General features: G+C 38.7%; 1 protein-coding gene and 1 long non-coding RNA gene across 8 annotated transcripts in view; one reads left to right on the top strand and one right to left on the bottom strand.

Annotated features, from left to right (window-relative positions):
• Positions 1-16,484, bottom strand: part of LOC113463534 (uncharacterized) — a 40,004-nt gene that overhangs the window by 13,604 nt on the left and 9,916 nt on the right. For both annotated transcript variants that reach the window (XR_015971982.2, XR_003387893.4), the window contains exon 3: positions 16,197-16,320. This is a non-coding gene — a long non-coding RNA (uncharacterized LOC113463534). The remainder of the gene's footprint in view (positions 1-16,196; positions 16,321-16,484) is intronic.
• LOC103719124 (MADS-box protein EJ2-like) overlaps positions 1-16,484 on the top strand; it is a 47,475-nt gene that overhangs the window by 30,480 nt on the left and 511 nt on the right. For 3 of the 6 annotated variants that reach the window (XM_026809264.4, XM_008808204.5, XM_008808205.5), the window contains exons 2-5: positions 1,370-1,448; positions 6,990-7,057; positions 7,135-7,231; positions 15,074-15,115. In XM_026809264.4, coding sequence (XP_026665065.1) covers positions 1,370-1,448; positions 6,990-7,057; positions 7,135-7,231; positions 15,074-15,115 — 286 coding nt within the window. Of the gene's footprint in view, positions 1-1,179; positions 1,254-1,369; positions 1,449-6,989; positions 7,058-7,134; positions 7,232-15,073; positions 15,116-15,235; positions 15,505-16,484 lie in introns of those variants that run through there. The other 3 variants (XM_008808208.6, XM_008808207.5, XM_088708623.2) reach the window with 3 other exon arrangements.

The raw sequence follows: 16,484 nt of genomic DNA, 5'->3' as shown, positions 1-16,484 counted from the left end.
GAAGATTGTCTCCTTACAAAGAATGACAAAAAGCTTCAAGGAAAGTGGAGGCATGGATGTGTACATGGCGCACATAATGGTTTTGGGATAAGCAAGTAGCTAAGTTGGCAATTAATTAGCAAATTCAAAAAGAAAAATTGCTTGCATGGCTGGTAGAACAAGGGAGGGATAAATGCTGTAGGAAATATGTATGACTCACAAGTGCAGGCTACAAAAATGACCAGCACACCCCAACATGCAAAATTATAAGACTAACCCTAGTACATGACACATGCTAATCGAATTAAATTAGCAATCGTGACATGGTTTCAAAACTTCACTTTAATAGACTTGATTATAAGAAAGTAATGTGAAATTGGCAGGGCAGTTCAAAACTTGAAAAGTTCTATAAACATACCACACAGTCATAGTTAAACAGACGATACCTAAAACAATATTATCTGCTTATCATTTTAAAATTATTAGATAAATTTGCATCTAAATATGTATTCTAAGTTGTGAGAACAATATAAGAGATTTCACTTCATAAAATCATCCACAGGCACGGCATGACATTCAAATCAGCATATCTATTTATTCTCCAATCCTATTTTGTTAATATTGGCATAATCAAAGTGAACCATGCAACATGGTATTATAATTCAATATCGCAAATAATATCGACTGAATCAGATGAGAATGTAAAAACAAGATTAAAATCTGGTTATATTTGTACTATCCCACAAAAACTAGCTTGCTTATTAAGTTCCCAGCTATAAAAATAATACTCTGACAGTATGCTGCAGAATCATCTATATTCTATGCTGTTCAGAGACATGAAATGTTCATATTTGTAACTTAATCATTTAAGTACAAAGAATGATGATCAAAGCAAACAATTTTCACGTATGGCTGTTACAGTCTTCATATCAACACCATACTCCTCTGTGCAGACTTAAATTAAGACATTGGAGGGGATCTTAACTTGGCTGATCAATTTTCATGGAAGAGAGGCCTTTACAACATAATTATTTAGTATCTCATATATGAACATAGTGTAAGGTCCCAGAATAAATCAAAAAATGTTTTTTGGAGAACCTTTAAAACCTTTGAAATCTTTTGGTCTGAACAATTTTACATGTGATTTGACTTTGTGACCGCCAGCAATCACATAAGTTCCATAGTATGAAATGAATGCAGGTTACTTAGAGCATTGAAAGTAAAAGAGAATTACCATCCCCTTCAAAAGTGTATATGTGGAGTATCAAGAAGATGTAATGCTTTTAACCACTTATGTGTATTGGTGACAAAAAAAGATTTTATGCAACTGTTTTGTTCAATTATCTTTGGGAGATTTAATTGTAGGCTGAGTACTTTCCCTCTGATGCAGCCTGGAAAACACAATCAATCGTTATCTGCAATTCTCAGATGCCAAACAAGATGTCAGTAAACATATTGACGAAGCACAGGTAGAAACTTTTAGATCTTTGCCTTCTAGAATGTATTTTTGGACATAAAGGTTTTTTTTTTTTTTACTCTTGATTTATTAATAACTAATGACTACTTCGAGAGTGTGCTTTTGGTAACAATGCTTGAATCGGCTGAATCATTGACAATGACAACGCACTCTTGATATAAACCTAAAAGAGACAATTGAAAGACCAATCTACAATTATCAAATACCAAAATTAGTTAAAACAGTGTTTCCTTTAACAAATATATAGGAAACTTAAGCAATCTTCAATGGGGGACACAACTGATTCAACAAGCTTTCACTTTATAACTGAATGTGTAATGAAACGAGGACACTATATGGTAATTTGGTTGTCTCGAATATGGTTAAATTAATTGTATTTTCAACAATCCCTTTCTGTTAAACTGTATTACTAACAATTGTGGCTTGAGAGTCGAGATACCTGGGCAAATTGCTAATGTCGATTGGTACCACCCCGAACAGGGCAAAACTAGTCGGTTCACCCTGTTTCAACCGAATTTTCCTATTGTACCATTTTGGTAGAATAATCCATCCCGATCAGTCTCAATACAGTACGATATGCCCTGTACTGATTGGTTCAGGATAGTCCCACACAAGGATCGTCGAACCGGTACCGATAGGCGTACCGTCGGTCACCGGAACGGTTCGATACCGGTTCGTAGTGCACCGCTTTGGCAATAAATGCCACAGCGCGCGGCGCGCTATGGCACTGAAATCAGTGCGAACTGGTTGGCACCGATTCTTAGCCATACCAGACGGTCCGATTCCGCCTGGTATGCATCTAGTACCGACCGGTTCTGGCCTCATGGAAGTCGGAACCGTTTTTTAACGCTGAACTGGACTGGTTCGTTATAGGCGGAACCGGCTGGTACGGGCCGATTAGAAATTTCTCGATCCCACATACCTTCGTTTATATATATATATATAAGCAAATCTTGAATGAGAATTTTTTTTCAATCCTTCATTCTCATTCTGTCTTGCCATGCCATGAAACCTTTAATTTTCTTTATGTAGACTTTGACCATTGAGGCCCTCATTTTAGGTTTGTAGACGATAGGAAAGAATGATAGCATGGTATATATCAACCAACGTTTGCCGAACCAGCCCGTACCGGCCGGTTCGGGCCGTATTGGACCGGTCCGGCCTATAACCAATACGGCGAACCTTGATATCAACCCTTCCCATTAAGAAAGCCATGTTATGCCAAATATAGATGGCTTTGTTATGTAATTTTTATCTTTGCACACTTCTTTTTTTACTTTATTCTATTCAAAGGCTTGGGAAATGTATAATTAAAGGTGTGTTACAAAGACATTTTTGTCAAATCTTTTGATGCCACTAGGTTGTCTTGTGAAGTTTGTTTTGATAATGCAAGATGAAAATAGGTAGGAAAATTATCAAACAAGAAGAAAACACAAAGGAAAATAGATGAGTAAATTGCTCTTATGAAAGATCTGAACTAAGGTTTTAAACACTAATGGGATGGCAGGGCGTTCCACCATCCTAACTATTGAGACACTATATCAAGTGTCAAGATGGGACAACTCCAGGAATTGACTCAACCGAGATGGGACATCCACCATCTTGAAGGGCGGGATGCGAGGCATCCTATTCCGCAGAAAAGGCAACATGGCCTTGTCTCGTGGTATTTAAAACCTTAATCCAAGGTTCTTGGAACCAATTCGGGACCTGCGCTAGGGCATTTCGACCCATTTTTTATTTTCCGATTTTGAACTGAAGTCAACAAAAGATGTGCCGACTTCAATTGAAAATCCGAAAATAAAAAAGGTAAGGAAAAGGGTTTGAATCAAACAGTAGCACCAAAACAAATATAGAGGGGGGAGGGAGGAGAGAGAGGAAGAGAGAGAGGGGGAAGAGGAAAAAGGAGAGGAAGAGTGGGAGGGGGAGAGAGAGGGAGGGAGGGGAGAGAGACATGGAGGGAGGCAGTCGGGGTACTTGGAAGCAAGGAAAGCTGAACTGAGCCAAACCGGCCGGTTTAGCACGAGCCAAGCTGATCCGGTCTCCGACTGGGTCGGTTCGATAGTAGAAAATGGTTCCAGCACCCTACGACTCGGTTCGAACTGGTACCGACCCGTACCGGACGCTGATCGGTATGGGTCTCAGTACCAATTCGGCCAACCTCGCTTGGAAGGTTGTCAGTCGGCAAGACTAGCAAGGGGCAAGAGCGACATGGGTGAGGACGGCGAGAGCATGAGCAAAAAAAAGGAAGAAATGAATTTATTGTGTGAATCGTGCTACCATATCGAATTTATTGCGCAAACCATGCCGATATGGATCGATCCAATTCGATATGTCCCAAACTAGTTGATTCGGCATGGTTCAAAATTCCTTGCCTTGATCTAATCTCTATCAGAGCAGTCCTTTGCTAGCTAAAGGTGGTCTAGCCCTAGTGATTAGAATCCAAAAAGGACTCCTTTAGTATATTGAGCACCACGAAAGCCTTGTAGAGAAAGATATCCAAATTGCTCTTGGCCATATTCCAAAATTCTTTAGAAAGATATCCATTCTGCTCTTAGCCATATTCCAAAATTCTCTAGGAGCCAAAAAACAAATCCTTTTGACAGTGTAGCTAGTCAAACTTGAAAAAGAAAATGCCAAAGAAGTCCCTGAGATTATATTACTTTGCCTAAGAAAGGTTTTGGAAAATTTAAGTTTCCGGCTTTTTGGATGGTTGGAAAGTAGATAAGACAGAAATGGGTTTTCCAAACTTGCCTAAATTTGTTCTTTTTCTTTGCAAAACTATTTCCTTTTCCTCTGTCTTTTCACGGTTTTTGCAAAGGTGAAACATATCTAAAGGACATCTAGTGCCAGCTATTGCCTCTTTCCTAATTTTAACCAGTACTAGAGATTCATATAAGGAGCCAACTGATCAAACCAATAAGAAAAATCCTACTAATTGGCAAACATTAAGCCAGAAACATATCCTAGAAAAAAAGATCAGGTAAGGGACTCTGGAACACAAATAAGAAGATATGGAATAAATTCTATTAAAACATAAAAGAATGGCATTCCTAACAAGATAGGTATCCTGTTGGGATAAAAACCCTAGGACTGATATTACCCACCGATCTAAATAATTTAAGTTATATCTAAGAAATAAGTCTATTGTGGAGGCAAGAATTATATGGTATTTTATAATGTTTTCGAGCCATGAAGCTTGGCATTGAGAACAAAAGATTGTGGGATAACATTAACAGTTTTCTAAAATGTCCAAAAGTTGATGACTCTTTCTTTGCTCTCAAAATGCCGCATTGCCAAGCACATATATTGATCTCATTGTGAGATATGATGTGAAAGTGTCATTGCATGACCTGAATACTCTGGTTTATCAATGGACAAAATATAGGCATTAAAACATCACATGCAAATGCTTCTATTAGTCATATCTCGGTGTCTACATATGAATGTAGATCGAGAAAAGACAGGGGGTTGTTTGGGAATTAACTAGAACTAAAATTTCCAATCCTTGCTAAAGTAATTTACAAATATTAAGTGACTAAGGACATGGATCGTGCTCTCTCGAAACTATAGAAGAAAAGGTACTCCTTAAGGATCACCGAGCCGGTACTGGCCGGCGTATCGGTCGGCACCGGTATCGGTTCGGACCGATACCGAATCGGCCAAAAAGGCGAACGGTGCGCTGTGATGCGCAGTTTAATGCCACAGCAGCGCGCGCGGAGCGAATGCGGCAGCCACACCGTGGCATTTAATGCCACAGCCGCGCGCGCGGCGCGCACAGCTCGAATCGGACTCAAGGTCGGTTCGCACCGAGTTCTGGCCGAACCGGATAGAACCGATTTGATTCCATCCGATACGCCTCTAGTACCGGTCAATTCCAACCGGTACCACTGTAGTTGCGGCTCAGTACCACTGTAGTTCCGGCCCCATAGGGACAGAACTATTTTGTAACGTTGGACCGAACTGATCGGCACCGGTACTGGTTCGGTACGAGCTGAACCGGCCCGTACTCCTACCCTTTTGCGAAGCTCCTTAGCCTGTGTGAAGACATTTTATTTTGATGTATGCATGTAAGTTCACAATAGAGGAGAGGTTGATGCAGTTGCGGCCACGGTAAAGGTGAAGGTTGATTGGACCTATTCAAGATGCATGTTGGGACCTTTATGGAAGGTCAATAGTCTCAAATTGCATAAGAGCGAAATTCATAATATTACCATCAAACCTTCCCAACTAATTGGACTTGGCTCATTCATTTCCAGGTTGTTCTGGTACAATTTGGATCAATTAATCAAAAAGGAGGTTAGAGATGTCTCATTTCTTGAAACTGATAGAATGAAAAATCAAAAAAGGTGGGTATTCTAATATCAGATCTGGCAAGTATACGAAGATGTTGTCAGGATCTATGAATATATGTGTGCTATAACATTCATATCAGGATATTGCATTTGTGCCAGAATGAATGCCATTCTGTTGTCATCTTTCTCTTCTAAACTTTGGTCGAGTCACAAGTCTATACTAAACTTAATCATTTTCCCTCTAGACATAGATTTTGTTCAAGTGTAGGGATATTTGAAGAGTTGCCTCATTGATGCATGAGCCTATGTTTCAAGCAATATCTGCGAACTGGCCTCCAAAGCATTATATCAAGCTGCTCGCATGCCTAAAGCTTAATCGACTTGGAATTTGTCATTTATCTGAAGGTTGACATCAAGTGAAACCTCATGACATGAAAATACGCACAAACCATAGATAGAACCTTCTCAATTTAAAATTCTGCTCCATTGATGATCTCATTTTAATGGGAAAATTCTTGAATAATGATGCTGATGATATTTACTTTATTGTCATTATACCTGCAATATAATGGTTTTTCTCAGAAAAGCACAAACTTCATTTGGATGTTTTATTCATACAGGCAAGAATTGTCTTGGTTGACTGTTTTACTTGCATTTGGTTTGTATGTCATCTTATGATTAGTAAAAACAATCTCTCCCCCTTTTTTTTCCAGTGATGTTCTTTATCACCAGTGGACTCTCCTTGTTTTGATCAGCATAGCCTTTATTACATTTTTTGTTAGTTTACATTAAGAACAGAAATGTGTGTCATGAAACAATCATATTTTAAGATATGCAGGCATATCTAAAGCATGATGAAACAAGTCATTTTTTGAAACATCTTTGCACTAAAGTTTTTAACCTGTATCAATTTGTTTCTCATGCTGATTTAGGTTAAAAGATTGTTCTAAGCATCCTTAATAAGTAAGAAATCTATGATTCCTCTAGGGAATGCTAGTCCAGCATTCTTCTCTATGAATGACTACTAGTAGTTTTGTAGTGTTCTCATTAGCTTAGCACGTTGCAATTGAAGAGAAAAGGAATGCAAGAGCCTGGAAAAAAAAATAATACATGAAATTTTGTTGACTATAAATTGAATCGGAATTTGCTTGTTCAGCAAAGGATTCTTCTCAGTCATCTGCTGTCTTTTATAGCCTAACCAGAGAACACTTTTTCATAGTATTTCATTTATGGTACTGCAGAATCATGGCAAGGATTTCGCTTGTCCAACAATCAACTCTGAGCTAATGGAGATTGCTCCATGGTCACTGTAATAACTCATACCATATCGGCAACTATGTAACATACTAGTCTAGCTGTTAACTAAGAAATCTGTCTATTTTGCAGGTCTCTCAAAACAGATATGGCCAAGTTAGATGTGAATGAGCTTGAACAACTAGAGAATGAGCTAAGTGATACATTCAAACAGATACAATCAAGAAAGGTCAGAGTACTCGTCTCTTGTGCGCATAATACAAGAGTGGAAGTGTGTTACAAAAATTGACATTTATCACTGAGATGGCAGAAGTCAAATATACTGAAATCAGAAATCTGAAAATATCACTTTGCAATCATCATTATGTCTCCTAACTTTAGATGATACTAAAGTAAAAGCATGACCAGACTTATGTAACAGATCTCTAAAGAATCTTTAGAGGACACACCCAACACCTGTACATGAATCTATATAACATACAGAATGATGTGTGTTTGTTGTTCAACATCTAATCTTTTAGCTTGCTACATGGAACTGAGATAAACAATCATCTAGTTCTTCCCTTCGACTTTCCAACATGAGGTGGAATCAAGCCATCCACGTTTTCTTTCACAGCAGTAGTTCAATAGAACTAGAAACCTAGCTCTTTTAAGATTGACTGGAAAAATTCTTAAATAACCTTCATTGCATATTAGATATTGGACGTTCAGAAGTACTGTCAGGAGACACTGCATATCATGATAACAGCACAATAGGGGGGGATGTAGGAAGTATGTTGGCATCTAATTCTCCTGTATCATTTATCCAAATGGCAAACAGCTCAGTCAAATACTCATGATTCCTGTAGGTGAAAATTCCCTTTCTTTCAGAGTTTGACTGCTCCTTCAATAACCGATGCAGATCATAGACTATTAACAGCACTCTGTCTCATTGCCAATCTGTGTGGATCTAGACTGAGTGATGGAAATGAAACTCCAGAGAAACAGAGGTGAATGGCTTAAAATAGTTTCCTTTACATGACACATCTTATGTAGGATACAGCATCTGGCCTATTACTGCCTATGATATGCCAACCCTGCATGCCTGCTTCATAATCAATACTGATTCAACTTAATCTCCATTCATCCATTTTTTAGATTATAATTACTCCATAAAGCCATTGTATGCAGAGGAAATTGTAAAATAACATCTATCTCATATGAATGACTCAAATATTTCTCTAAAAAGAAACTTAGTCTTCTCAATACCCTATGAGCACCCAGACTTCTCACATTAAATCTGCAACTTGAACTGAAACTATTCTATGCAAGGTCCGCCGAACTGGTACCGAGACCTTTACTGGTCGGCGGACGGATCAGTATGGTACTAATTTGGTATCGTACCGACACACGGTATGCTTGAACGTGCTGGTCTCGTACCGGCATGCCCATTTTTTTTGAATTTTTCAAGCTGATTTAATTGGTAATCAATCTTTTTGAACTTTTTCAATGATTTTAAGTTTAATTTTATACCGGCACGCTCATTTCTTTTGAGTTTTTCAAGTTGATTTAATTGGTAATCAATCTTTTTGAGCTTTTTCAATGATTTTAAGTCTAATTTTATATTTTTTGATATTTTTGATATTTTTGATGTTTTTGATATTTATATTATTCCGGTTTAACCTAAATGATGCATCTTATTGTTTTAAAATGATACAAAATATAAAATGATTAGTGAGATATTGCATCCTACCAGAAGCAATATAAAATATCCTCAAATTAAGTAGTGAGATAAAAATTATAAAATAATACAATCAATTACATATATTTAAAGTACAACATACATATTGATACCTAAAATCTCGTCGAATGGCGATATCTCTCGTAAATATCCAGATCATTAACACAGTCAGGAGGCACATCAACCCACCCCTCTAACCAAGCGGCATAGTAGTTTTATATGTTCATCTAATAAGGAATACACTCCTTATTATAAGCACTTTCGGATCTCTCATTGAAGCTCTGACTCTGAGAGGTACCCTTTGGCTGATAAACTGGCTGATAAAACGACTGTGAAAGAGCCTATCTGAAAGGGCAGCAGCAAAATCCGACATGTTCTGTGTTGTATAGGGTAGTAGCTACTAGAAGATTTTTCAGACGCACCATATTCGTATCCGTATGGGTCTTAGGCTGTCTATGGCTGCAGATAATAGGATCCAGTATACGATTCGGAACCTGATACATCGATAGATCCCACTCCACGTGTGAAATCATCTGCAACTGCATCATGTCATGAATGACCTTGAGGAGCTCGTCTTCTATATGCAATTGGATCCTCGCAGGCTCCGCCATATCATACACCGTGGTCTATCCTGTATAGCATGCGTAAACTGGGACTCACTGGTGAATCAAAGATCACCCTACGGCTGTATCACAAATGGTGGTCTCATGTTCTCCACTCTCTTTGGTCAACAGATCCTGACCACCAAAACTGCTGCTCCTGGTATCTGAATCTGAGTGAACTAGTTTCTCCTTCACACTCCATTAGGGGTGTAGGTGCTTCTTGTTTTTCTTTTTTGGTGTGCTGGGCAGCTACCTTCTTATCTTTCGTGCCACTTTCTCTCTGCTTACCCTTCGTGCCCTTCTGTCTGGCTATGTTGGAAGAATGTATGTCGCCCTCCTGACCGGGTCGGCCAGACAGCGTAATGGCCTTGTCTAAGCATCTCCTGATCATATCTCTGAAAGGATGCCTCAGACAAGGAGTCATGTGGTGATCGGTTCTCTTGTGGCTGTAGTTGATCAATTGGAAGGATGCATGGAATATTGCTCTCTACCCATTGCTTTGCATCAACCCTAGCCTCACTGGCTACAAAACTAGCCGATCGTGGAGACGATCCTCGCTCATCAAGCTCTAGCTCTTACTGTTGGCCCACAAGCCATCCGATCATAGAATTATCCTCATCATCAAGGTTCGCCGTACCGGTACCGAACCCCGTACCGGTGCCGCACTAGTATAGGCGTACCGAGTGTCGGTACGGTACCGTACGCTCGATACCGACCGTACCGACATTGGTGTACCGATACCGGTACCCATCGGTACGGGTACGGTACGCTCGGTACCGACTGGTACCGACCGGTACAGCGAACCTTGCTCATCATCAACAAAAACACCATAGATTGGATATGTGTACTTTAACTCCACTTTCTTCTGAATGCACTTTAGCCTCAATTTCAGATTATAGTGAACATATACAGGTTGTTGAGGCGCTTCTGTATCAAACCGTTTTTTTGCTTGCTGTGGATGAGAGCGAAGGTGGACCAGTTGCGCTCATAGCCACTCAAGGAGACCGTCTGAGAGGATCTGGATAGCTAGCTGCTTAAGATTTTTTGCGGACAAACCAAAATGAATCTACCATTCAACTGCAAAAATATTGAAACAAATTATATATGAAATAGTATCATATTAGTAACCATCTAATGCCAGATAAATGTCATCCTGATGTGTAATATATCTGAATTCATACTTCTTTTATTTATGATAGCTGCAAAGATCCAAAGTTGTCAATGCCCTTTCTAAATATTTTGGTCTTTGAAAAAGAATTATATTGTAATATATTAATAATAAAAGATTCCAGTTAACTTATACATGTCACTTAAGCTAACTTATCTCTTTTAGATATAAGGCCGCGACTTCTGGATCAGGCTCTATTTTGTAAATCACATTACGCAGGACGGCCAGAAGTTCATATCGATTCCAGCTACAGTGTACTGTAACTGAGGGTTCAAGTAGAATGCTGCAAATAGAGTTCGTTATCGTCTTGGTAAAATTGTACAAGTACAGTAGTAGTTTAATTTTCAATATTCCTGCTTACCTGCTAGATGCAAGTTCCTACTCATCTGGTAGTTCTACCGCCACTCAATAATGTCGATGTACTCCTGGGCGTACGTCGGATCTTTCTTCTTGATCTGAATCTTTGTCCTCTCCATCATGTGATACAAGAAGCCATCTGGGGGTATCTCTCGTTGTCCATGGCTCAAAGCACTTTATAATGGTATGATAGCCTACACTATCGTAGTGGCCCGCTGCCAGCACGTCTGCCTCGTCACCAAGTCCTCGATAATGCTCTCTTCAATGTCGGCCCTCGCATATCTACTTTTCTGCCACTCGGGACTGACATGCATCTGACGTTGGGCTGCTTCTCAAGAATGCTATCAAATGCAATGTAGTTGGCTGCAAACCGTGTGACTCTTTGGCTCAAGATCATTCTCCCTGCATTTCTCCTCATCAGTGAAAGTACTCATGTATGGTTATAAATGTTTGGTGGTGGTTTGGGTTGTCTCCACTGTCTGCTGCACCCTATGAATCTTCGCAATGTCCATCAATATGAGGTCGATACAATATGAAGCACATAGAGTTCAGAAAATATGTGGCCGCCGCTCCATCAAGATCTTTCTAACGGCCTTATATTATGACCCATTATCAATAATGACCTGCACGATATTCTCCTCTCCTACCTGATCAATCACCTCCATCAATTTGAGGATATAGGTGGTGTCGTACATCCGATCAGAAGCATCAACTAACTTGTGGAAGAAAGTCTTCATATCATAATATGTCAAAAAGTTGATAATGCTCTGCCTGATAAGACCGATCCAACCATCACATCACCGTAGTCCATATGTGGGCCACTTGTTTTTTATGAGGCAATCCATTTCTCTAGCTTATTATTGTCAAGAAATTCACTGTAGATGTCCTTCGGGCCTGGAGGATTTATATCGGGACCGACAATCTATATGAAGAAAATGGCAGACCTATAGTACGTATTGTCTGCCACATTCACTAGGATATGACTGAAGTGGAAGCATGATCCAATAGCTCGCCACATATCCTTCTTATTCTTCTTCAGCATTGTGTCAACCCTCTGCTACTTCGAATCTCTGCTGGGGTAGGCATATGAATCTAAATCATGGATTGTTGCTTCTGGTGGAATCTTTCTAGATGATTTTTTTTGCTACCAAAAGCCTCCAACATAGATACAATACGGCCACTGCCTCTACTGATGACCTCCCTGACTGAGATCCTTCTGAACTTTGGATCTCCCTGCTACTCGCAGAATCAGAGCTCGACTCTTAGTATGAGGGCCCAAATCGAGCTCTATGCCTGGCCACCTCATCTTGCTGCCACTGATCATTCAAGCTCACCTATATGGCAGCTTGGATTCGTGCCTCATCATTTAGAGCAGATGCCTTCTCTGACTTCCTAGAGTGATAAGAAGATGGCTCTGCCGCTCGATGATCCACCTCCATCGCCTTCTTGGATACCTTCCTTCGTTACTTAAAAATCAGCAAAGTGCTTCTTCATCAGCTGACAAACCTCCTATAGACATTTTCGGCACAGATACGTTGGGGTAACCACCAGCTAAGTATTGCTTCAACGTAGTTACCCCTTCTTTCTTGAACTGTGTTGCACCAGTTGCACTTCCAATGATACTAACCCGAAAATATTTATCCATGATCCCAACTAATGTCACGCTTTGGCTCCTCTTTTTTTCTTAATGGTTCCATTCTTGTAGGTTTATCAAGTACAGATGTTTATCAATTATTTAAAAATAGCAAAATTTTGTTATGATGAAGATAATTTTTTTACCTCACAACATATATCTAATTTATCTAATACATAATACGAATATTTCATATTTTTATTTATTTATATATTTTTAATAATTTTTAAATTTAAAAATAGGTTTAAATATCATAAATTCAAAAAAAATATGTTTTCTACTTCAGAAATCACTTCTAAATTATGTAATATGTACTACCAATTTTTCATAATTTTTAGTGTTAATGATATATATTTAATTATTTTTTATTTAAAAATAATTTTTAAATATAAATATTTTAGAAAAATTAATTTTAGCTCAGATTCATGTTGAACCCAATAATGGATGCTTCATATATTTTTCTAGGTTAGTTGGCATGCATTAAAGGCTATTTATTTCTCAATTTTTTTCAAATTTAGGCCTAGGCCTCTGTGTGCGTGATCGCATCAAAATTTAAATAAATGGACCCTAAATTTTGCTAGAGAGTAGCTTGCATGCCCCTAAATATAGTTGATTTTACAGTTTTTTTTTGTATTTTGTGCCCCTATATTTTTTTATTTTTTAAAAATTATATATAACTCAAATTAAAATATTTTTGTCATCGTGTAGATCATCCATAGATCTACAACATCTAATAAAATCAAGGCTAAATCAAATATTTTGACATGATCTTTTTTTATTTTGCAAATTTCGAGCTACTTTTTCAAGCAAAAAAAAAATGAAATAGAAAAGAGGAAGCACACTTTATTTAGGCTTGGATCTTCTTTCAATCGCGTTGAATCGGTGTGATTTCGCAAATTGGAGGCAAGGGGGAGCCAGTGGAACTTCCAAAATAAAGTGTTGGGAAGGCCGAAGCCTTCCCAACACTTGTTTTTAACAAAAGAAGCAGAGAGGGAGGGGGTCTGGTTCTAAACCTGGTTGACTCGGTCACACTAAGTTCGAATGGAACCGGCCGGTTCCGAACGGTTCCTGTTGGTTCCAGGCCGATTCCGGTCAGAACCCGTGCTGGCCGATTCGAGGCCGAAACCAATTCCAATAGGCAAACGGCCCGGTTTTCCACCAGGCCGGCTCGGTACCGGGCCGAACTGGGTGGTCGGTCCGGTTCGGCCTACCCTGATTCTAGGCATATCCATGAGGCAACAGTCTAGAGGAAACATTATCTATAGAAAACTACTTGCTTGAAGGGAAATTTTTGTCATATAAGGTTAGTTTCTGAATCAATTTCTAATATCTTTATATTGCTTCTAGATCACCATTTATTTAACTCTTGCTTATTAATCATCAGTTAGTGACCTGCAAGATGTGTTTAGTCTTGATTTGGAATTAAAATTCCAACGACATACAACAGAAGATCTGATCCAGGATCAGGTCAGGAGCATGTTGTCAAGTTTTGACTGGAATTGATCCATTTAGCCAAAACATATTGGTTTCAGCAGAGACTAATTTGAAACTGACCAAAATTTTTGGTTCCAAACAGTTTCAACCTGTTTTGGCTGGTTTCAACCAAAATTAGCCAAATCTCCCCTTTTATGTTCAATACTTTATTTGATATGATTCTTCTTTTCTTGCTTAGAATTTTTCTCTTTAATTGGAAATCATGGTATGTCGTACCAGTCTGTATTAGTGCGTAACGGCCAATACCATACTATACTGGTACCGATTCGATACGCAGTACAGAGGGACATACTGAGCGTCGATATGCTAGACCAACCTTGTACCGGTTGTTCTGGCATTATTCCAGGATGGTACCGGTATGGGGTCCGATATCAAGATAGCGAACTTTACCGAAAATAAATGAAATATGAAAATATAATATTGAAATAAATTGATTTTTTATTTAGGTGATATTTTCTTGCTTGGTTAGGTTATTAAAATTAAATAAAATGTGCTTAGATGGGTCGAATAAGATCGGCTTATCATCTCATATGGGCATTCAAATCCAATGGCTAGTTCTGGCTTGGCTTTAGATTAGATAATTCCCTTCCTTGCTCATCTTACTTAAGAAGTCCCACATGGGGGCATGCTTAGAAATTGCAATTAGTTTTTTTAAAAATGACATGATTTGATTTTTCTTGCTTAGATGTGTTCTTAAATTTATAATTTTTAGGGTATTGAATAAGTAATGTAATTAATTTTATAGTCTTGTGTATTTGTCTTATTGGTTTTGCTGAATTAAGTGATCTTTGATGTTTATACTCGATAAGATTTAGTACATTACCATGTTATACTCGATGAATTAAGCATCTGTCTGACACTCCCCAAACTACACAAATTACAATCCTAGATATCTCGAGACATATAAAATGATTCTGGCCAGATGCTCTACTTCATCTATTTAGGTCATGTTAGAGACCTGCACTAAATTGCATATAACCAACTTATTATACCTAACACTATGCAGCTCAGTGTTGGGACCCCACCTCCACCGCCCACCCCCCCCCCCCCCCACCCCCAAAAAAAAAGAAAACTCACACAAGCTTTTATTCATGCAGACAAAGTTGCTGATGGATACAATCAATAAGCTCCAAGATCAGGTATATTTTTCGTTTCTATTCATGATTTATTTCCTAATGGCTTGTGGCCATGGTTATATCGAAGCTTTTGTAAGGTATTAATTGCTTCAAACCCCTGGTATTTCTTATTACTGCATGCAGGAGACTTAAATGCCTACAATGAATGTGAAAAAGCATTAAGGATATAGATTGTCCATACATTTTTGTACTTTTTTATTTGCTGGCATCTGCATAAAGCTAGCATTTGTATGAATTCAATCACCTACTGACATGTTTTTTAAGTCCCACTCTATCCCATACACTGACACAAGGATGTCCTTCTCCCCCTTCCCCTTCACCCCAACCTCAAGGACATCTCTTATTGGTGTTTCTGTTTGGTGCTTCTTAGTATCTTTCTTTAGTGCTTCAAATTATACATCAATCAGCATACCCCTCCACGGGCATGTCTGGATGTTCAGACACCAGATCCATTTAATATCTTGCACGGTGGGGAATGACAGAGGAGTATAGGGTACGGAGCGAGAAGTGGATGAAACTGGAGGAGATGCCAATCTGGCAAAGTCAAGATTTTCAAGATACTGAATCTTTTGATCGGTAATTTCCAGTATCCCGAAAATCTTGAGATTAGGGGAACAGAGTTTCCTGACCCCACCAGCTTCATCCTCCCTCATCCTGTCACCTCTAGGCCCTCCCTGCCATGTGGGAGGATATTGCATGGATAAGCAAGTCGGCATCTTTGCAGCCTTGGAGTGCATCTCCCTGACTGAATTTTTATGGGGATATCCGGACATTCCTTGACACCTATATAATTTATATTTGACAAATTCTTAAAAACAAAACTTTATGCGCACCGATATTTCACCCAAGATAGTATTGCTAAATACAAGATTTACAAGCTTGGGAAAGAGTTGGGTGCATGTACAGAGGTTGTGCTGGTTCAACTGCTATGACATTTCCCTTCACGCAGTTGGAAGAAAACTTTCAGTGCTATTAATTATCCAATACCATATTGACAGGATTCATATAATCATATGGTTGTAAAACGGAATAATATAAAACAAAAACGTAGCAATTAGCAGCACATGAAGGGATGGTTGCATACCAGCAATACAGGTAGCAATTAGCTAACAAACTGTGACTTCCGGCTGGGCGTTTGAAGCATCAATGGTATCGGATTGTTGCTTCATTTCTGCTTTTCTGGGTGTCACATATGCTGGCTCAGAAACCTGATTAAACCATGCAAAAATAACACCTGACAAGTGAAGTGCAATATTTACTTCCAACAAAAAAGAAGACAAGTGAAGTTCAACTAAAGCCACATCAAATAAAAAGAAAAGGAGAAAACCATAATCACTGAACCATTAATTTCATATATTCTCTTTCCTTATCA

The sequence above is a fragment of the Phoenix dactylifera genome, chromosome 12 (genome assembly GCF_051530095.1).
Source record: "Phoenix dactylifera cultivar Ajwa chromosome 12, Ajwa_hap1_PhDact_Kaust_v1.1, whole genome shotgun sequence".
NCBI lineage: Eukaryota > Viridiplantae > Streptophyta > Magnoliopsida > Arecales > Arecaceae > Phoenix > Phoenix dactylifera.
Note: the sequence above shows the minus strand (reverse complement) of the source record. Positions and strands in the feature narration are given on the sequence as shown.